Below are 22,866 nucleotides of genomic sequence, written 5' to 3'. Positions count from 1 at the left end.
TGTGCACGCAGGAGTCTCTGCGTCCGTGCACGTCTGTGTGAATGTGTGTGTGTCACTGCACATAGAGGGTAATCTGCAGTAAGCTGGTTTATGGGCTCGTCTGTGGTGACGCAGATATAAGCGCAGAGCTCGGCACTGATAGATTCTCCATGACAACCGACCTGCACAGGCTATGTGGCCTATAGCCTACATACTGACTGACATCTAATCTTGTTCATCGCAAACAAATCTTTTTGAGCAGCTCGCTAATAATACATTAGACATGCATACAGGGTGGCCACACGTTACAGAAGCTTTCTGCACATTTGTGTCAAGTTTGTAAAGTAACTGTACATTGAAGAGGTGCAGCAGACCTAAAATGCATGCAGGGCCAAGTGATGATGGGTGAGAAACCACCCCTAGAGGGCGTTGGGTGTGTGTGCATACCCACCAGCCTCACCTGTGAATGATCAGACTCCTGTGTAACAGTAATATAAGAGCAAAGCGGTCTACATTTATGATGCTGTCATCCAGAGTGACTAATAACAGACTGTAGCTGATCTGCATATGTAATTTTACACTCAATAATGATGGAAAGGCCTTTGTGATCGTCTGACCATAGTTACCAGCTAAAAGTCCCATCACTACAAGTATTTTGAAATGATTACTTGTTAAAATAAGCTGCACAGATGCCTGGGTGACTTTATCCTCACTGAAATGGTCTATGGAGTGCTGAGTGGCTGGTTCATTAGGGGGTTTTTCAGAGGTGAACGAGTTCCGAATAATCGACAAAGTAAGAGAGAGTTTTGGTTAGGGGTCAGCGTCCTGTCTGCCTCCTCGTCTCTCGTTACGCCCATTCTCCAGACACGCCTCAGTGTCCGGGCTCGCAGCTACTACAGGAAGCGGCGGCAGCTATTAGTAGGTGTGGGCTGTCAATCAAACCGACCCGCCCCAACCGCTCGCAGACGGGAAGCACACTGATCACAACTTCTCCAGCAGCTGTGGAGCGGGACCTCTGTGGCATCACGCAGTATCAACGAGCAACAAACGTCCAAAATGTGAAGAAAGAGCAGCCATACACCACTTTCTGAAAGTAGGTGTGCAGTGGAGAAGTGTATCGGTCTTTGAACGATGCGTAAAGTTGCTGTTACGCGGCAGGGACGCGCGATATTCTGTGCGTAAAAAGTGCGTCGAGGAGGAGAGAAGTAAAACTTTTTGCGGTGGATGAAACGTTCAAGTCGGATGCGATGGATGCGTCACTGAGCCTTCGGGACGTAATGAAAAGCTGACACTGTGAGAAAGAATCGTTTCGAGTTTGTTTTTTTAACAATTGATGTCCGCTTTTCCAAAGTTTTGGGGAAAGCGCCGGAGCGGAGCGCGCAGCGGGGCAGCAGATGCTGGACAGTGACTAAGCCTTACGGCTGGAAAGCTCATGAATTGAATTTGTCTGGACGGCAGACTTTATGTAAGAAGTAGGACAAGCGTAACACCGCCCAACTAGTTCTTTCCGTCATGCGTAGAGCCGCGCTGTCGACCAGCATCTCGCTGTTATGATAGACACCAGCTCTGAGCGCTCAATTCTCCAGAAAGTTGCAGCTCACTTATGCCACAACTCCAGCAGGAGTTAGTGGAAAGTTTTCTCGTTTACATTCCTTCTGTCTACCTCTTCTCAACATGGACGAGAGCGTCGAGTGTGGCGCGGCTGACGGCTGCTCGGACGGGGAGAGCATCAGCCTGAGCGTGCTCAACTGGGAGCAAGTGCAGCGGCTGGACACCATCCTCACCGGCTCCATCCCCATCCACGGCCGCTGGAGTTTCCCCACGCTGGAGGTGAAGCCGCGGGACATCGTCAAGGTGGTCCGGAGCCGCATGGAGGAGAAGCGGATACATGTCCGGGAGGTGCGACTGAACGGCTCCGCGGCCAGCTACGTCCTGCACGAGGACAGCGGTCTGGGCTGGAAGGATCTGGACTTGATATTCTGTGCCGATCTGAAAGGAGAGATGGAGTTTCAGATAGTGAAAGATATAGTCCTGGACTCTCTTCTGGACTTCTTGCCGGAGGGAGTGAACAAAGAAAAGATCACACCAGTGACCTTAAAGGTAGTATGTTATATCATTCTTATCTGCGAAGCAGAATTTACACTTTGTCTCAAACTTTTCAACCTCATTTGTCTTTTTCACGCTTCATTACGCACCGCACACTGCAGAACTTCTGCATTCTGCACCTTACCCGCACATTTTCTATTTTGCACACGCACTTGAAATTAAATGCAAATGATTTTTTTTACTAAAACAAGATTGAGAGCTGCCCTGTTCCGACCCAACCAGCGCGCACATATAAGCCGTCAAATACTCAAAAAGGTTGCTTTCCAATTCAAAGAGGATTCAGTCTAATCCAATTGGAGACGGATCCACATTAATAAGTCGGCCCTCAGTTACCTGGATACCAAGGACTAGCCAGCCTACTAATGGCCCACCAACAGATGTGATCAGCAAAACATCACGACTAACTGACCAAATCCAGATTTTTATCTGCTGCAAATAGCATTAATGCGCGTGTGTTGAAACCTGCTCAAACAGACACTGACGAGCAGTAGGACAAGATCTGTGATGAGTGTATGTGTCTGATAAGCAGCTGTAATGTTTTTTTAACAGTAAGATTTAAAAAAAAAAAGATGCACTGGAGCTACAGCTAACACTATATTACTGCTGTCGGAGGAGGAAACGAGAGGAGGAGTTTGTTAGACAGAGAGAAGGCAGCAGGCCTCTGTGAGATGGAAACAGAAAATCTGACACACATTCTTCTTAAATTCTGGACTTTGGCACATTAATTTATCTAATTATGTTGCAGTGTATGTTTAAATTAAAGGTGCAGTATGTAGTTTTGGGGAATAATTTTTAATCAGAGGGGAAAGATCCTCACTGACTGATTTTTATTTCTTTATGCCTGAACAAACTAAACAGACAAACTCTTGATTTTCGATAAACAAGCTGACCTTAAAGGACAACACAATCTCATACGGTTTTATTTTTTGTTTACATGTGGCGGACCCTGCCACCTTTCTAGCTTCAAACAGTGTTCTGTGGACCTTATTTTCCTCTGAGAACAGCTTGTTTATTCAGTTATGGATAAAATAAATATTTCCGAGTTTGTATTATTACCTCATTAACATTGTAAAATATTAAAATTCTGACTTTGAATTTCTTCTCCATAACAACATCGTGCGCCTTTTTAAATAAATGTAGCCAAAGGTAGAATTACTCTTTTTATGTCGGAGCCAATGTTTTTATGGTGGTTAAGTGTGGTTAACTATATGCTTGTGTGATCTCTGGTTATATGCAACTATTAACTCCAACTATGTCTTCAACTTATTAACTTCATATTTCAGCCGTTTCAGACTTAAAGGTGCAGTATGTAAGAATCACCTGTCAAATTCATCCTCCAAACAAATTAGGGGGCAGCATATCACCAGAGTAACCGCTAACTGCTGCTAACTGTAGCTGCCTTTAGCTACTGTAGTTAGGAGGATCCTCCTCTCTGCAAGTTGAAGAGCAGACAGGGCCGCCTCTTTATGGAGTTCTCTGTCCTGATTGGATAAAGCAGGCAGGGATACCAGAACATTTCTATTCTCTTTTACCGCATGAGACGTGTTACTGACCAATCAAAATTTAAACTAAAATTCTACATATTGCTCCTTTTTAAAACTTGCAGGAACCTGACAAGCAAGCGTCTTTAATCATTCTCAGTCTGCGATGACACTTAATGTTTCAATTGTGTATTCTTCAGGAGGCCTACGTGCAAAAGATGGTGAAGGTGTGCAATGACTCAGACCGCTGGAGTCTCATCTCCCTCTCCAACAACCGCGGCAAGAACGTGGAGCTGAAGTTCGTGGACTCTCTCCGACGGCAGTTCGAGTTCAGCGTGGACTCCTTCCAGATCCGCCTGGACTCCCTCCTCCTCTTCTACGAGTGCTCAGAGCACCCAATGGCCGCCACCTTCCACCCCACAATCCTCGGGGAGAGCGTCTACGGCGATTTCCCCACCGCCCTCGATCACCTGCGCAGGCGCCTCATCTGCACGAGGAGCCCCGAGGAGATCCGCGGCGGGGGTTTGCTGAAGTACTGCCACCTGCTGGTGCGTGGTTTCCGCGCAGCTTCCGACAGCGAGATGAAGCTGCTGCAGCGCTACATGTGCTCGCGCTTCTTCATAGACTTCCCCGACGTGAGCGAGCAGAGGAGGAAGCTGGAGTCGTATCTGCAGAACCACTTTGTGGACCTGGAGGACAGGAAGTATGACTATCTGGCCACGCTGTACGAGGTGGTGCAGGAGAGCACGGTGTGCCTGATGGGCCACGAGAGGCGGCAGACTCTCAGCCTCATCTCCTCGCTGGCGCTGCGGGTCCTGGCTGAGCAGAACGCCATCCCAAACGCTGCCAACGTCACCTGCTTCTACCAGCCGGCTCCTTACGTCTCGGACGGCAACTTCAGCAACTATTACGTAGCACAGGTTCAGCCTGTCTACCCCTGTCCTCCCTCGCCTCCTCAGCATTACCTTCCTCCTACGCACCACCCCATGTACGCCACCTGGTTGCCCTGTAACTAAACTTTTGTGCTTTCATGCACTTTGGCATAACAGGTGGAACTCATACCTCCTTAAACCGGATGAATGATGATCTTTTTATCTCTTCCTCGAGATTGTAAATTGAGGGAAATGAGAGACGGAAAACGAGGAGGCAAAACTAAACAAAGCGATAAAAGAAGAGAATAAAGGAAGGAGGGGGAAATGAGGACAAGGAAGCTGGATGGAAGGCAATGGGCCAAAGGAAGGCTTTTCCCTGGGGTAGGGTGCCACAGCAGGAGGAGCTGAGCACACAGGGAGGGAAGCCAATGAGAGGCTGACCCATCAGTTTAAGGGTTCTCTCATCGGCGCCAACATTGATTTGGTGGACCAAACTAGTAGGATACGATGATATTTCTATGTCTGTTATGAGTTGCAGCCCACAGGGACTCACTTTTCGACTGATGAACATGTATAATAGTCACTCAAAAACCAAAAATAGACATGCGGCCACAGAGAGTAACGGAGGACACACGTGAAGATATTGAACAGCTGCGACCTTCTGGCCATTTGCACTGTGTGTGTGCATGAGCTCGTACACAGGACTCCTTTTTAACAGACAATGCAAAATGAGGAACTGGATACTTGTTTACAAATCAAAAGATCTACTTTGATACTCAACTTTATCCAAATTCTGAGGAACAAAAAAAAAAAAAAAAGAATCAACAAAACAATGCATGCTTTATTTCTGTACAGGAATAATTTTAAGTGCCTAGATGAAACCTAAAAGGGAAAGAGATATTTTTGTGATTCTTTGTCGTTAGTGAACTGTCGAGCTGTTTAATTGACATTTTCGAGGTGATCGTGGATGTACTGTGGAGCAGAGGGGTTACCGACAGGATGCTGAGGGAGGTTTTGGACCAACTTTCTTCTTGTTTGACAATGTTTAGTTGAAGACTCTGCTCTTATCTGCAGTCCTGCTGGACAAGCACACATCCTGATTACCATAGGGGAAGTAACAACATAATCTCATCATCTGTGCAGAGAGGGGGAGGTTGGATCGAAAATGCTTATAACAGTTAAATAGATGGACATTTTCTGAGAAATGTACAGAGAAAGAAAGATGTTTGGCAGCAAAAGAGCAAATGAGAGAGTGTAGACTGCTCTTATCTGCATTTTATTAGATTGCAAAATAAAGTGGACCATTGCACAGCCTGTTACCAAAGAGCTATTTCTCACAGAACGGAGTTAATCTAGCCGTGAATGGAGGATGAAATACTACAAAATGACATCTGTTTGGATATGTAAACATGAGGCCCATAATTCATTTAGAATCACATGTCATCCTTTATCAAAATGCATTCAAGCTACATCCTAAAGTGTTCTTGTGAAACTGAAATGGCTTTTAATTGAATATTACAGCTCGAGCCGTTTTAAAGGTGCCCTGTGGAGTTTTCTTGAAAACAAACAAAAGTTATATTAACGTTTAGTTCACATTACTGTGTAGATCCTTCATTCTTTTAAATGATCCGTGTTTGCTTGTGGGCTTCTTTCTTGTGTTTTAAAGGAGACCTATTAAGCTTTTTCATTTGTTTCTTTTCCTTACGTGTTATATGGGTTCTTGTGCACATAAAAGAAGTTAAAAAAAGTCAAAGTCCGAACCAACAGAAGCTCCTCTATCCCACAGAAAACGCTGCACCTGATAGGCGGTACTACTGATGAGTTAATGAGTAGTCCGGCCTTTAAATCCGTGACTTTGTGACATCACACTATGTCGAGGGGTCACATTTGCGTAATTTACTCTAGCGGCTTAAAGAGACGGGAGATAAAACGGACTGAGGGGGAATACAGAGCTGCAGCACTAGACGGTATGAGAAAAACTGAGGGTTTTTTTGAGCATTAAAGCTTGTAAACCTATTATAGTAGAACGGAAAATTAAATTAGGAACCTGAAAATGAGCATAATATGTCTTTGTGGATTACCGCCACCAACTGTCAATCAGTGGAATCACACAAAATTGATGGCAGGATATAAATCGCCCTGCCCGTATGGATACTTCGTCAGAAACCAGTGGTCAAAATCTCCACAGGGAACCTTTTAAAGAATCAAATACATGTTAAACAGAAAATAAAGCAGATATGCAATGAGGTTGAAATGCATTTTGAGACAGGGACACTTAAATTACACTGGAATGTTTGAATACGCTTATATACCCATCTTATCAAATACATAAAATGGTCTTTTTTCGAATTTTTTTTTACATTATTTCACACGGTTTAAAATCATTTTCATATGCTGTATGCACTGCAAAAAAAAAAAAAAGTTTCCTTTTCACGTCTAAGAGCAAACGCTCAAGAGCCGTCTGCAAATACCTGCAGATCACAAAGTGATGTAACAAACTGTGTGTTTGTCAGAGGGGTGGAGGATGGATGTAGCAGCAGAGCAGCTTTTGAGTTGAGGCGTACTGCTGGTAGAGTCGAGAGCCAGCAGAGGAGAATATCTTCAAGCCTGAAAAGCCTCAAAGATGATGTAAGCTCAGTAAATGTTGGCCGATGTACATTTCATCTCCTCTTTTATGGAAAAGAGTCAAAGTGTGGGGCGTGAGGTCATTCTGGGCTGCACGAGCAGATCACAGCTGTCAAAATTTTGTATCTCTTAGCACGGAAAAGCACCAAACAACAGTAAAAAATAAAGAAAAGTACAGATAAAGACAACCACATGACTATTTGAACGACAACAAGAAAGGTTGGCCACGAGTGAGGTTTCTGTGATAACAGGTGTACTTTTTCAGCTTTACGAGTGCACGAGACTCAGCATATTCTCTCAAACATGTCAGATCTCCTATTTTTCTATCAATCTCTATTTTTGTACAGTTTGTGTTCGGCTGATGTAGCAGGCAGATTTAAAAGCTGTGTCGTTGAGTCTATTTTGTGATGTGTGCGAATTTGTGTTTTACTTTGGCTGATGAAGAGAGAGAGAGGGGGTGGACACGGTGGCTACGCTGAGATGCAGATTTAAACTTGTGTTCAATAATATGTATGTGTGCTCAGAGCTGTTTCTGTTGGGTTTCTGTTGCTGCAAAGAGATTGTTTCACTGTTCTTCATGTGTTTTTAAACTGCTGTCCTGTTTGGACATGAAAATAATGATCTGATGATTCTGTTCAAGTTGACCGACTTGAGAATTAAACGCAAAAAAAAAAAAAAAGATCATGACACAAGACTTGTTCAGTTTAATTTTTTTTGTCACTCATCACACACACTACAAGCTACAATAAAAATATGTAAGATGTTTTGTGGACATTTTAGCTCACTGAATCGAGGCCAAGGTATCTCAGGTAAACAGGCTCTGGCATTTAGATTTGGTGCCCAGACTCTGACAGTAGGAATCCTCATCGGGTCAACATCCCGTGGTGCCCGCAAGTGCCCCGCAGGTCCCGCCGCCGCTGCCAGCGAGTGACAGCTGAACGTGAAGGATTTCCCCCCCCCCCCCAAGAGACGTCACGATGAACGTCAGCCACCGTCATCGCGCCGTTTGCCAGACCTCATTAGCTTTGGGTGCATTTGCGACAGCAGGTAGATTTCATGTATACGCACTGGCCGTACTACCAGCAGAGCCTTGGGCTCCAGGGACACATTGTAACTGACTGAGTGGATTGGCTCCAGGTCTGCATCTCTCTAATGCCTGGAGGCCTCGGCCTCCAGATGTCACTTTCCCTGCTGACACTGGGAAAAATATTTCTCCTAGTCTCTCTTTCATGTTGTTCATGACTTTGATATTTTTTCTTTCTTCTGACTGTCTCTTTGTTTCCACTCTTCTTAATCTTCAACTTTTACCTTATTCCCTTGACTGATATTTTAACCAGCAGCTGTATGCACATTTAATATCTCACGCATCTGTTTAGAGCACAGCTTTTCCCCCCCGTATCTGCCCTGCATGGACTCCTTGATGAATCTAAGCAGAGAGATGAGCTATGGAGAGGAGCACAGGGCCAATGTTATCCCCTGTTAAGAGGGAGAGAGTGGACGCTAAATATAGGCCCCCCTCTCAGCCACTGTAAGGACATTAGCCCATCTGCAGAAAGCTGATTAGCCTCCCTCCATAAGCATGTGTTCAGTGCTCTGGTGTGGTTACTGCCGAGAGATTTACCGGCTATTGTACTGTAACACATACCTCCCCCCTTCTCCCGCCGTCTTTTAGGTCACTCTCGCTGGAAGGGACAAAAAAAAATTCAGTCCACTTCCTTATCAACGGCTTAAAGGGAACTGAGAACAAGAGATTGAGGCGTTTAGTGTGTTGCACAACAGGGAAAGAACTAACTCAGTCACACAGGCTTTTTAGGAAGTGCGTTAATATGATGCATCTAAGTAGTGGAGCGTCTTGGCAGGTGGACTGAGCTGAGGAGTTGTGTCCGGCAGTTTTCTGAGATGGTCACAGATTTAGAAAAGGGAAACATTATTACACATTTATGTCTCTTGTCTATCTGTTCCCCTTCATTTGCAGAATCGACTGTACAAAGTGAAGCCAATGTGGAAGTGCCTTAAACCTGCATTTTGTCTGATGGTCAGCTACACTGGTTTCAAAAAGAAACTAGATTGTATGTAAGGTTATGATAAAACAACCCTACTTCACACTTGATTTATTACTTCAGTTAACAGTTTCCTGATGAGTTTATGGTCTCGATCGCTGGTTTCAAGTCTTCTTCAATTCAGCATGATGTTCATTTCGTAAAATATGTTGCCATTTAGAGTAAAGTGGACGATAAAGCAGGATATGCTTTAAGGTGTGGCTGCCCTGTGACTGACAAGTCCTCAGGTTCTCAGTCCTCCCCAGCTCCATACTCTTGTCCAAATACGGTTGGTTCTGGCTCCGACAATGCCAAACTCGGGGCTCCAAAATGGTAGCCCAAAAAACCAATGGCTTACGATACACACTTGGTTTCCGGTATCTATGCTAAGCTAAGCTTACCGCTTGTTGATTCTAGCTTTATATTTACCGTACAAACAAGAAGTGGTGCCAGTCTCCTCATCTGACTCAGCAAGACAGCTGAAGCATATTAAACAAATACTTTAAGAAGCTGTAATCCACAGTGAGTGTCTTTATTAACTCAATATTTTTATGGGACTGTAGGCAGAAAAACAGTGGGAATCCCACATCTGTTTAAAAACTCTGGACCGCCTTCAAAGATGAGTTTTATGTTTTGAAAAATACCACCAGAGCCATCGGAGAAATATGAAGAGAAAGATTCCCTTTGTGATTTATCTGTTCATGTAAAGTGCTGACAGGTTTGTTCACTACAGATTTGAATATTTCTTCAGAAGATATTTTATCTGTTACCACACTGTTTTGTTTTATTACTTTATAGCCATTGATTCAGATTGGGGAGACACATACATAAATATCTACATTGTGTGGGAGGATCTGTCGAGTTGAGGTCAAATATTATACCCTAAATGATATATAATCACATTTGTAAGGGCCACCATGAAGAGGCTTATCTCTAATCTAACATAAGACAGATGGGATGTGAGATCTGAAGGAGCTGTGGTGTGAAAAACAAGTGGGCAGAAGAGTCACGGCAGACCACAAAGGAAGCTCAGTCAAATTTAAAGTCACTTTTGATTCACTGTCTTCATCTTTTCTTATAGATTAAACTACCACAGAGTTGTTTCCGTGTAAGGTCCTTGTAAAACTATTGAAGTCTCGTGTTTTAATGAACAAACTTCCTCTCTCAGGCTCACGTCTGGATATTTTCACAGGCAGAGGTCAGATAGAGTCGCACCACGGTTGCCATCTTTAATTGATTTCGGCTTCCAAACAACAGGAAATGAATAACACCAAAAGGTCATTTAGCAGCTTGTAAACGAAGGAATTATGGGTGTAGTGCTGACAAGAGTTTTTCTCAAGACTTGTGTAGTACATGAAGACGATTTAATTTAGTTAAACTTGTTTAGAAGCGGCACATGTGCAGCTTTTAGCACAAAAACCCAGTAAAATAATAGTATGCTTTACTGGGCATATAAAATCGAACAAACAGAAAGCTAGTGCTCATAGCAATTGTGCTTTTTGGACCACAGAGTGACAGAGGAATTGATCGCATGTGAGGAAGTGCATCTAGACATGCAAACACACTCACACACACTCAGGTCCAGGGGGGTTAAGTTGGAGATGAACCAGTTGGAGCAGCAGCAGGGCCAAGAGTCCATCCAGCTCAGCCCGGCCAGGGTCAGAGGCCAGCTAGTAAATCAAACAACGGCAAGACGAGACTGTGAGAAACAACGATGTGTGTCTGTCTGTGTGTGGAAGAGACAGAAAGCAACAGAGTGTGTGTGGGCACGCATGTCTGCTTTTGTGTATTTGTGCTGTCTGTGTATTTGTGTTAAAGGACGACTTGAGTAAGTGTCTAGTTTTCAGTGTGAGATATCCGTAGATGATGTTGCTTTCAGGGATTATGAGTAGCAGCCATAAACAAACCTTAATCCTCCTGATTATTGGGCAACACAATAATAATAATTCATACTTGAGGAGGAAAACCAATCACCGGGAGAGTTTTCGGCGACATCACATGCCAAACAACTGGCGAGCTGTGGAAATAAATCAGATTCATCCCTGTCTTAAGTGTTTATGCCTGGCAGTGTAAATAGTTTGGCCAGCTGGACCAGGGCCGGCGCTGGAGTGCAGATTGGGTTTGGGTCAGTGATAACGATTCTACAGTTTCACGCTTGTATGTTAAATTAAATTAAGCTCAATTCACTTTTCTGATACCACTTCATAATAAGTCCCCCTTTAACGAGAGCCTAGCAGGCTAGCAGCTCTGAGAGGCTATAGTCCTCTTAGCCACAGCTGTGCTTTGAGCTAAATGCTAACTTCAGTATGCTAAAATGCTCACAATAACAACGCAAACATGCTGATGCTAAGCAGATTACCTTTACTGTATTATGATCCCCGTCTTAAAACAGTTAGGTAACATTGTCATCCATAGAGCCGTGCAGCGAGCAATAATTAATGGCTTTTTTTAATGGATGATAAATTGTTCACTAATGCTTAATAAATCAGTTAGAGGCCATTAATAAGAAGACGTTTGGGGCTGCCAAGTTGTGAAACTTTTTGTGCTATTAATACTCTCTATATCTGGTAATAATGCATCTGTGGATGTTGGTACTCCATTAATAAAAAAAACCCATTAGTGAATGGTTTCTTAACCATTAACGAAGCAATCTGTTGCAAATTAGATAAACTAACTGGGGGGCAACTACCAGTTATAAAGCTGTTTTTTTATTAATAGCCTTTAAAAAACATTAGTAAATGGTTTCTTAACCATAAATAAAGCCATTACTTTAAACTCTTCGTAACAGGTTGGCTACCTTATTAGCAGGTGGTACCAGTTTTTTTAATTAGACTATCCTCGACTGCCGGAGTCTCAGAGATGGTTATATGTTACCACATCAATGTCGTAACAATTCTCTTTTTTACTACCAGCCATGAGAGGCTGGTCTCCTCTTCCTTGCAAAATAACATCTGGTGCATTGCTCTCCGACACACACACACACATACACACACACACTTAAGTAGCACTAAGCTTGCACACAGTTGGAGTGAGAGGCCAAGAAAAGACAAAGCGTAATGAAAGTACAAAGATGGGACAAACCCTTGAATTGTCAGATTCTGTGTTAGAGCATCACAGACGTATTTCCACTTAAGCGCATGATGACTTTGAAAACATTATGGCTGCTAAGAGTGCAAAGAGTCAGCAAAAACACTTGCTTCAAATATTCATACCGAGCCAATGGGAATTAAAATTGTCACAATCATCATCATTATTACCATAAATGTCAAAACACTTTTGCTTTAATCAGCGGTGCAGTCAGCGCTTATCATTTCATATGATTTGACTTATCCCCAGATTCCAGTCGTTAAAACATCTGAGAAAATGACGCTTTCTTTGGAGCTTTTCCGTCTGTCTAACTACAGTATACACTTGGGTCTCAAAGTGCACTTAAAGCTACGGAAAATAAATGTGTTTGCAATCATCGAACGTTATGACGTTGCTTCGGTTTATGCTAGGATTTGGAAATAGGATTCAAGGTATAATCACAATTAGGACTGAGGGTCGAAATTGGTCACGAAGCAAAGTTAACATTGTCAGCGAAAGCCCTCACTTGTGTAATGATTCAAAGATGTGTGTTATTGTGTGTGTGGATGCACGCACAGCATGCGCGCACATCTGCCTGTTTACAGCACCCGAGGAGGTACTGAAAAGCTGTGATGGATTTGCCCCAGATGGTGAGGCAGCAGAAATGAAGAGCACGCCTGAGAAAATATCTGTTTGTTTAAACTCTAACCACGGTTACCTGGATCTGTGTATGTGTGTGTGATGTGTTGGGATTCAGGATCAGAAAATAATCCATGTTAAAAAAAAACAAACACACAAATAAAAAACACTTTCTAGGGAATACATCTTGTAGTTGTTGCTGTATTGCTTAAGATATAAAGGCATCTTTTCTGTTGTAATTGAAGTGGAAAAATTAAACAATTAAAAACTGGTTTTCAACCATGTCTGTTTGTCATCAAGATGACACAAAAACTACTGAACGGATTTTCTCGAAACTTAGATGGAGGATGTCTCTCTGCCCAGAACAGACCCCATGAACTTTTGGTGCGGATAAAAAAAAGTTTTATAGGGCAACGATTTTGCAACTTTTTGTTAATTTCTCAACGAATAATGCATGATGACAGAAAACACAAATTGATGCGGATAAAGGGGACTTTTTGGGCCTTGGCAGAGGTATGCGCTCTACTGTGTGCCAATCTTTTAATAGAACTTTATCTAAAGGTGTTGTTGATAACATTCAGCCATTTAAGGTGCTATTCCAGACCACCACTGTTGCTTTAATAACGCTAGCTAGCTAACGTTAACATTGCTAAAACTAGCTAACATTAATGTTGCTTACAATAGCTAGCTAATGTTAGGGCAGTACAGGGCACATACTGTAGAACTCAGATATTTGTACGTTTTTTTCCACAAACCAAGACTTGCTGACGAAAGCAAAAATACCACATGCTAACAGCAGCGTTATACTACGGGCGTAAACATCAAATATTTTGGGCCTAACAACATTTTTGAAGTCATTAATTCACGACCATAATGATGTTTTCAAGGAAGAGATATACTTTTATTCCGCACCTTTCTACAAGCTGTATTATTTTCAAAAATGTTATCAATATGACCTTTAAAAGTGTTTTTCTGAATGAGTTCTCTACAAGCAGCGACAGTCTGAAACACTGACTTGCACTTTCCTCCTTCAATGAAATGACGGTTATCTGTAATAGGGCATTTATTTTCAGCACAGATAGCCTCTAAAGGGCTCATTTGGAGCTAAATTTAAATCACCAAGGTGCTAATTTGTGTGAGTTTCTGTTTGTGTGCCTCTGTCTCGCTGTTTTGATGTGTGCGTGTATCCGTCTATAAACGTGTGTTTATGGCTCCGTGTGCGTTCAAGGCGCAGAGATGCCAGTTATGCGACTCACATCCTGGTAAAAGCGTAATTGCTTTCTTCTCGTCTCCGTCCCTGCCTCCTGTGAACACGCCTGTTCTTACCTGTAATCATAGTCATTATCACGTTGTAATAGCAAACACACCTGCCAGCTCGCTGCTCGTGCCAAAAACACACCTGTATGTGGTTAAGTATAACTTTGTCGCTATATAGGGAAGCGGAAAAGTTATAACTGGCCTCCAGAATGACTGTGGGCAAGTTCAGTATTCAGCTTTATGGCATCATATATCATCAGATCTATACATCTGTACGTGTGATGGATATAAAAACGAGCATTGCATGTAAAAGAGAAGCAGTATGTGTTGAAAATGCATTCGACTTCACTTCACTTTATATTTCTTATTTTGAGAAAATACATGTGAAATAACAGTTCATGCTTCTGTATTTCCCTCGGTTTAATTCTCAGTTATCTGTACTCCATCGCTCTGGTCTTCCAGGTGATCTATTACTCTGGTCTTGCGTGTTTTCCTGTAAGGGGAGGATGTTGTTCGCAGCTCGTTCATTACACTTTGGACTTGAAGTCAGCAACATTGTGTCCGCTTCTCTCCTTTCTATTTCCCCCCTTACAGGGGCGTGACATACGGTATTGATAATTTATGTCCTATCACTTCCTGAAGGCTCCCTAAAATGAAATGTTTTCCCTCTTCACAGTGGAAAAAGCCTTAAGAGGGAGAAAATGTTTTACTGGCTGATGAGGGACTCTTGTGTAATTAATCACAGAAACTGTCTTACTCACAACAGCTTGTCTCCAAACAGCGACCCGGGCAAATGTTCTCTAGGAGTTATGCGTTATTAATGCTGCCGGTCAGAAAAACATGAGCAGACTGTGCTCAGTCTGCAGAGTCTGGGTTTGTTGGTTCCAGTTTGACAGTAATGTTCCCAGCCAGATCAAAGCAAAACAAACTCATCCAAAAGCTCCACAGTTTGACGTAGCTGCTCATTTTTCATCGAGATGACATATTAATACCACAGAAACCGAATGCCAGCCTGCTATAATCGGACAAGTTACTGTCATTTATCAATTCATCCAAGAGTTGCTTTTCAATTAACCAGTAAAATGTGTGAACGCTTCACACAACAACAAGCTCTGATGGCCTTCATGGAAAAGTAATTTCCAGCTGTGTGGATTACTTATTGTAGAGTTCAGCTTCAAATCTGTAACTCTAGTTTGAGTCCAACAATTATCTCAATCAGGCGCTGCAAAACTTGGAAAATTAAAAACATGTTCTCACTCTCAACTCGTCAAATACGGCGGCTTGGTTAGTGGTCTCACCCTTCAAACTACAGTATGGCGCTCTACCTACCACTCCTTGTTGCTGCCTGCCAACACGACCTTCATGAAAAAGATCCACGTTAGTATTCCATAATCTTCCACCCCTATGGTTAGGGTTAAGTTTGGCAACTAGAGCTACTTCTCATGGTCAAAACAAACCAATTACTGGAAAAGGACAGATTTACTGTACACGCCACAGTCCGTGGCATCAAAGTCAGACACTTTAGCATACCCATCCAGCCAAAGCTAAGAGCAGCTCTCTAACAATGTCAAGCTGCTTGTGCCTCTGTCTAAGTGACAGCCATGAGTCCAACGACCACAACCTCGTGTGAGGAAAGCAGAATCATGGACCATTTTAAGGGTCTGAACAAACGGCTTTATTTTTCTTTTTTAATCCATATGGTTTTGAGTCATGCTAGCATCCCTGCAGACTCTTTTAGCAATGTCTGGACAGATAGCAAGCACCAGCCCAATACAGTGTGCTAAAAACTATACAAATATGTGAAACCTTTTTTTTTCCTATACCTTGAAGTCGCTACACAAGATGCTTACATGTCATATCATGTTCCCAAGACATGTTAAGGATCTGACTTGAGACAAGAAGGCTGTCAAGCCAGTGACCGCAGTTCGAGACCGTGTTTCCACATTTGTAAGTGTGTAACCGCTGAATATCTTTAAGGAGACCTCAGAACATCTCACATCTCATGATACATGTGGTATCAGATCAATGTGGTACCATTTCCTGCATTTCAGGGCAGTATCGGGGAAGCGTGTGCCTCGTGAACTTTGAACTCTATAAACTCTATCAACTCTATCAAGCAGGAAAAAAGGAGCTTGGACCGTCTTAAGCGCTCTTGGCTTTGTGTCGTCTCACTAGCTCAGCGTAAGTGTTTGAGAGGGAGAATATCTGTAACTAATGAGCTAATACAGGGAGATGAGTTATTGCGCAGATTCATGAGGTGCCAAAATCAGCTTAAAGAATCAATTGTTTGATCCAGCTCTAGCATTAGTCATGTGTATGTGTAGGCCTATTCTCATGGCCATCAATCAGAAGATCAAATCACAAGCTAATCTACTTTTTTTTTTATCTATCATCGACTAATGAGAAGAGAAGAGAAGAGAAGAGAAGAGAAGAGAAGGTTATAAGATCTACCTCACATTTCCTGTTGTTTGGCGAGCACCAGCACGGATGGAAAGCGTGCAGCGAGCATGACCGTGTCTGTGTGATTGTTAGCAGTGTGTGTGCATGTCGCTGCCGCTGCTCGTGCATGTTCTCTGGCATTGTTTGTTCAACAAACAAAGTGATTATCTTAAGTCGGAGGAGATGTTCCCACTCATTAATAAGAAGCAAGTTACACTATAAGAACTCTGTGACTTCTAGTTCTAGGCCCAAGTATGGTGCTGAGACCCTCAAGCTGTTGAAGGAAAAACATAATGGGTACATACAGCAGGAATTAACTTTAGCAATTACTTTTTGTGGTAGTGTTAGGTCATATCTGAGAGCTGTTTTAATGCAACAAAATGAAAAATTCAATGTTTGATTCAGCAGACTCAGTGTATTAAATCAGTTTCTTTCCTTCTCCTCTTCAATCTTTGGTTGATATCAATCCAAAACAATTACAGAGTCTGTATTCATGAAGTTTCTCAGACCGTTAATTTGTTACAACGTCAAAAAAAAAGTGCCAACGTCAACATCCCATCCTGACCTGTCAGACAAACCAGTGAGTCCAATCCAACCGTTACCAATCCGCTCAAACTTACTTCCCTTTTCTGATCGTCTCCTCAGATGTTGGCCTGTTTTCTTTGCTCGATTTGGAAAACAGATGTAGATGGTTGTTTGCAAAAGCAAAATCTTTAAAAACATAACGTCTAATTGCAGAGTAATGTGTATTTTAATTGCAGTCAAGTAAACCGTGGGACCGCAATGGTCGGACGATATCATTTTGACCGTGGCCATGAAACCGAGTCCGCCGGCATGTTTGCATTTCTGCGAAGAAAGAGGAAAAGTTACCCAGACTGTAAAATTTCAACCTTCTCTTTTTCTCCAAGTTTTCCCCTTTTCTTCTTCTGGTTTTGTTCAGTTTCATCCCATGTTTCACTCTTTTGGTGTCTCTACTCTCCTCCCGCTTTCTACCCAGCATTCCTGTCATCATTGAATGGTTTGTTATAGCTAATCAAGGGTAGTTTGGGGATTTATGGAGAAGTTATTTTTTTGTTTTGGTTTGTTTTGGGTTTTACTTGGTATTTCTTTGCGCACACAAATGGTCTGAATGCCTGAGAGAGAAAGAACTGTATGTGTTTGTTGTGCTAATCAAGTGTTCCCCTCTGGAAATTGGCCTGCCCGATGTGCACAGAGGAAACTATGTTTTCGTGGTTCGTACTCGTTGGAAGGTAAAATGTCAAGAGGAATTGGTTAGGAGCTGAAAATTGCAGCACGGATTTTAAAGGCATTATTATTTGGGGTTTTTACTGGGAGCTCGAACACAAAGGATGGTGAAAATCCTCTCCGCTCAAAATACCACATTGCGGATTCTAACAAGGCGTCGTAAATTTAGATTAAATTACTCCAGTGTTTGTCTCACTGCACTGGCTTTTTGTTTACTTTAAGTACTCCTCTTAATGTATTTCATTGTGTATGAAAAGTGTTTTTTGCTCGTTTAAGTCAGTCATCAGGCAGCCCTCCCTGTCATCCCATGAACTCAGAAGAAAATTCTCAGGAGTCAAAGCCTTTTCCTGCTGTTTCCATTGTTTTTTTCACCACCTGCTGTCTAGAAAGCTGGCACCCACGACTAAATCTTTGAGCACAGTCTCTAGCTTTACTGTATCTCTGGTGAGTAATATGGACAATTGTTAAGTTTCAGGATTTGGTACTGTCGGCTGTCTGCGTGCTGCCTCCTCCTCAGACAGGTTGGACCTTCTTTCCCCTCAGGATTGGACCTCTTCCATTTTTCATTTCAGTCAGGTGGTCCGTCAGTCCGCCATTTTGGTCCACACTGAACTGAATCCAAACAATTTCATGGGTCGACTTTCATGTTCCCCAGTAGATGAGTTCTGATGATTTTGGTGATCCCCTGACTTTTCCTCTCTAGCACCAGTTTAAATCTTTGTTTTAGATGAAATGTCTCCAAATTTCAGGCAGATTAATCCAAATAATTCGCTTGAAATTTGGTACAGACATTCATGTCCATCACTGGATTATTATCCTTGGTGATCCCAAAATAATATGACATTTCCGTTGGCCTCTGCTGTACTGAGATGACAAACATGCTACACATTATGGCTGTTTAACGTCAGCATGTTAGCATTGCCACTGCAAGCATGTTCGCATGCTGACGATAACATGTATGGTTAGGGTCATTTTCTTACTTTTGGACTTTATTTCTTTCTTTTAAGACTATTTTTCTACGTTTTATTTATTTATTTAATTGCCTTTTTATTTGATAGTTGATTGTGTAGACATCAGTGTCAGAACCTGTCAGCTACCATCTGATGATGATTTAGGTAACAGCCACTGTCTCGTAGCCTCCTACTGTATGTAGCCGGCGGATGTCCTCATAAGGAATAACTGACGTCCAGGCCAAAACTTCCTCTTCTGTACATCAGTCATTTAATGCAGTCGATTAGCAACTCAAAGGTGCAGTGAATAGTTTTGAGAAACGCTAGGAGATTGTTTCTGTGATTACATTTTAGCTAATGCATTTCGCCTCTTTTGCTCTGCACATGGACTGTTTATCTGCATGCAACGGAAGCCACTCGCACGCAATTGGTCAGAACTGCTCAGACTACGAACGGAAAAATCGTGTCCCTCGCCTGCAGATTCTGGACACATGAGTAGATATCTGTTTATAGAGATTATGTAGACACAGACAGGAAACATGGAAAGAGAGGGAATGGTATGCAACAAAGGTCACAGTGAAGTTATATGTTATGTGCTGTAACCAGTAGGTTGCTGCTGGACTCTGTATGTTATTATATTCATGATTTTCTCTTCATTGTTTTTGTAATTTTCCCCCTTACTGTTACGACTGCGTTTTTTGTTTTTTTTCTTTTTAATAAAATGCCTCTCCCAAAACTCTGTAGAGTTTGAGCTGAGTGTGGAAAGGTTGTTGATGGAGGACTGTAACGCCCAGAGAGACTTAAAAGTGTTAATGTGCTAAATAAATTAACTTGATTTGAAATGCAAATGTTTGTGTGTGAACTGAAAGTTCAAAGAAAATGAAGGAAACTCTGAATTCAGAGGAGAAATGTTGATAGAAGGACATCCAACAACTCATCATTCACAATTATCCTTTTCATAACACAAACTGTCATTTATTCTCTCCTGATGTTTACAGTCCAGTGTCAGTGAAGGTTTAGTCCAGAAGCTAAACGCACTGATCTTCTTGTCTTCCTCACAAGAGATTTATGGCTGTCCACTGTGGCCTCTAAAAGGACCCCGGCAAGGGCTTTGGGGTCAAAGGTCAGTGGTGAGGGTAGAACAAAAAGGGAGACAGACTGCTGAGAGGAGGGCATGAAGGAGAGAGCAAAGTGTCAGCAGAAAGCCGTAGATCTGACCAAACACTTTCTCCTTTCATGTGGGGAATGTTCTCACGTCCTGATCGATGATCTGAGACGACTATCTATCATCTGAAAGTGTGGAAATCTAAGGTGATGGTCAGAAGGCGTTGGACTGGAGTACTATGGGAAAGTAATCCCGACACACACACACACACACACATGTGCACACACACACGAAGTATTCTCTCATTTCACACTAGAGCTATGTTTACTCATGAGGCCCACCGTCTTTCACATCCTCTGAAACCTGTTCAGTCCATCCGCCCAATGACCTTACTTTCCCCTTCCTCTCCTCTCCTTCAACCCCGTCTTTACCCCTACCCACTGACCCAATACACACACACACACACACACACACACACACACACACACACACACACACACACTCGTCTCTCTGCTTCGAGGTCAAGAAAGCAAGCCCAGCAGTTATGTCACCACCAAAAGTCCATCAGAGGGAAAGCACACAGAGGGTCTGGTCACGGTTTACTCAAGGTCAGAGGGGCCGACATCAGAGTGGCCTTCCTGTCACCATGGAAACAACACAGACTGGATACACAGACGACCATTTTAGCGGTAAAATGTGAGAATTGAAGCCTATTGACATTTCGGTAAACCCCTCCCCTGAACGGCGATTGTCCAATCATAGCGTAGCAACTGTAATCAAGCTTTGGTTTCCGCACATGTTGAAGAGGTGTGCATGAGGCACTATAAGACTGATACTATGTGTAAAGGCTTGAAGGGTGAACAACAGCCTCCAAGAGCACAAGGGTAGGCAACTGATAAAACAATGCATTTGTCTGCTCTAAGCTGTAAACGTTAGCATGTCCAGCTAACTAGCTTGCAATCTACAGTAGTAATCTTACCCAGAGTTACTAGGCTAACATTAGTGGTTTTCTCCTGCTCTTTATTGGATTTGGAGAAGTTTAAACTCAACCCGAGCCGAACTTGATATCCGACGTAGCATTTCGCAAACAACACAGAAGCTTACCTCCAGACTTGCGTGTTTATGTAAGCAAGCTAAACATTCAAACCTGGAACCTAATCTTATCCCAGAAATAGCTTTACCGACAGAGACTAACAAGAGAACTGCAGTTTTCATTATGTCTTTGCTTTTTCCACGGATCATCAGGTGACAATGCAAACATTTTGCCTGGGACAAGTAACTTTAGCCTCACTTTTTTAGCAAAAAGTCAGCTGTAGAAAATATTTTCTACAATTTCAGTAGGCGAGCATTAGCTCAATCAATTACCTAACTGCTGCTTTCAAACCTGCCAGCAAAATAAATTCAGGAAACACTGTTTCAGTCGACCTTTCTCTGAAATCACTGACCCCAAAAATGAAGAGGAAATTTAAGTGTTAAAACTGTGACTGCTATTTTCGTAAACTGCACATGTGCTTTACGAGAACAGGCTTCTTGAACAGTCAACTGTTAACCTCTTACTGCGATAGCAGTCTTTAGCGAGATAACTGGTATATGTGTCACAGAGACAGAAAGAGGGGGCTGTGAGATGAATCAGATGATTAAAGCTGACAAGCAGCTACTACAAGGCTGAAGATACACAACTGGCTACAACTTACTTTAAAGCTTTGGGACAAATCATATCCTATTCCACACATGGAGACAAATAATGACTCGACGTTAATGAAGGTTCTTTAACCAACCCTGTTTTTACCACAAATTCTCCTCATTCTCTGGGCCAAAAGCTGCAGTCTAATCACTTTCATATTAGTCACACACAGAAAAAAGAAACACTAATCCGATTAGAGCAGAGAAACAGCCAAATTCCTGACCTTCTCTGACCATACCCCATGTTTGTCTGCAGTCACATGTGAGTTTGGGGCATCTGTTTCATATTGATGTGGTCATAGACGGTGAAAAGATGTGGAAAAAATGAAAAACAGAAAGAAAATCTTTAAACTCGGGGACCCAAGTCCTGGATCCCTGCTGCAGCAGGTCACTGTGTGACACTCTGTGCGTGTACTGTTGGCGTGCGTGTGTGCACGCTCTATAAAAATCCATCCAGTCTTCTCCTCTCAGCCATCTGAGCGCAGCTGGTGAGCAGACATCTGGGGAGGGAGAGCGAAGGGAAAGAGAGGGACAAAGAGAGGGAGACGGAGGGAGAGAAAGAGAAAGGGGGTGATGGCGGGGACAAAGGTAATTCAGGGTGAGACGGACTGAACGTATGTAGAGAAGCCGTATGGATGTGTAAGTTAGAGCTCGAGCATGGCCGTGACGTCTGGAAATGGAAGCAGCTGTGTCTGGTTTCCTTTCTTGTGTTAGATGAAAGCTTCCTCTGTAACATTCTTATGATTCAGAATTACACATTTGCTCGTATTTTGTTGATTTCCTCTCAGCGTTTGCTCTGCAGGGATTAGGAAGGGGCAGATACTCAGGTTTGGATGGGTTTTGCTGCTACATGTCTTACAGATTTTCCTCGTTACTTGTTCAGTTCTACTTTGTTTACTTAGCTGATGTGAATGGGAGATTGTCTCGAAGAAGCACAACGCATGAAAAACTGCTATCTTTTGTGCTTTCTTTCACGGATCACTCCACTCGTTTTCCTTCCTCCTCACGCTCTGCCTTTCTTTCCCCATGACAGCTTTGTTTATGCGCGTGTTATTTCAGAGCAGCGTCGGCCGCGGCCTAATTCCTCAACAACAAATTCTCCGAGACACTAAAAATGCAGGCGATACCACCATCAGCGGGCGGCCTGTCAAAGGCCTCGACCACAAGTCAGTGCACATCAATACTCCGAGGACGCAACACTTTCTCGGTGTGTGTGCCGTGTGGTTACTGCCATGGAAAACTTCACACTCAGGTCCAATACCAGAACACTATAAGATGGAAAGTGAAGGAAAAAGAGCTCCCGTCTCTCCAGTTAACCGATTACTGTCCTACAGCGGGAGGGAAGGAGGAAGACAAGCGGGATTAACCTCCCGGTGATGA

General features: G+C 42.8%; 2 protein-coding genes across 2 annotated transcripts in view; one reads left to right on the top strand and one right to left on the bottom strand.

Moving 5' to 3' along the window:
* Positions 1 to 22,866, bottom strand: part of LOC311271614 (inactive serine protease 35-like) — a gene marked incomplete at its 5' end in the record, with an annotated part of 68,339 nt that overhangs the window by 25,023 nt on the left and 20,450 nt on the right. The gene's annotated exons all lie outside the window — the stretch shown is intronic.
* LOC311271615 (terminal nucleotidyltransferase 5A-like) lies at positions 514 to 7,742 on the top strand. Its single transcript, XM_084377369.1, has 2 exons — positions 514 to 2,079; positions 3,767 to 7,742. The coding sequence occupies exons 1-2, from the start codon at positions 1,654 to 1,656 to the stop codon at positions 4,580 to 4,582; spliced, it is 1,242 nt and encodes a 413-aa protein (XP_084233495.1). The 5' UTR covers positions 514 to 1,653; the 3' UTR covers positions 4,583 to 7,742.

The sequence above is a fragment of the Pagrus pagrus genome (assembly GCF_965226575.1).
Source record: "Pagrus pagrus genome assembly, chromosome: 16".
NCBI lineage: Eukaryota > Metazoa > Chordata > Actinopteri > Spariformes > Sparidae > Pagrus > Pagrus pagrus.
The sequence above is the reverse complement of the archived record's forward strand: the minus strand, read 5'-3'. Positions and strand labels throughout refer to the sequence as shown.

Coding starts and splice junctions, on each gene's coding strand:
- LOC311271615 (XM_084377369.1), top strand. CDS start 1,654: ATGGACGAGAGCGTCGAGTGTGGCGCGGCTGACGGCTGCTCGGACGGG. Junction 2,080..3,766: donor TCACACCAGTGACCTTAAAG/GTAGTATGTTAT, acceptor TGTATTCTTCAG/GAGGCCTACGTGCAAAAGAT.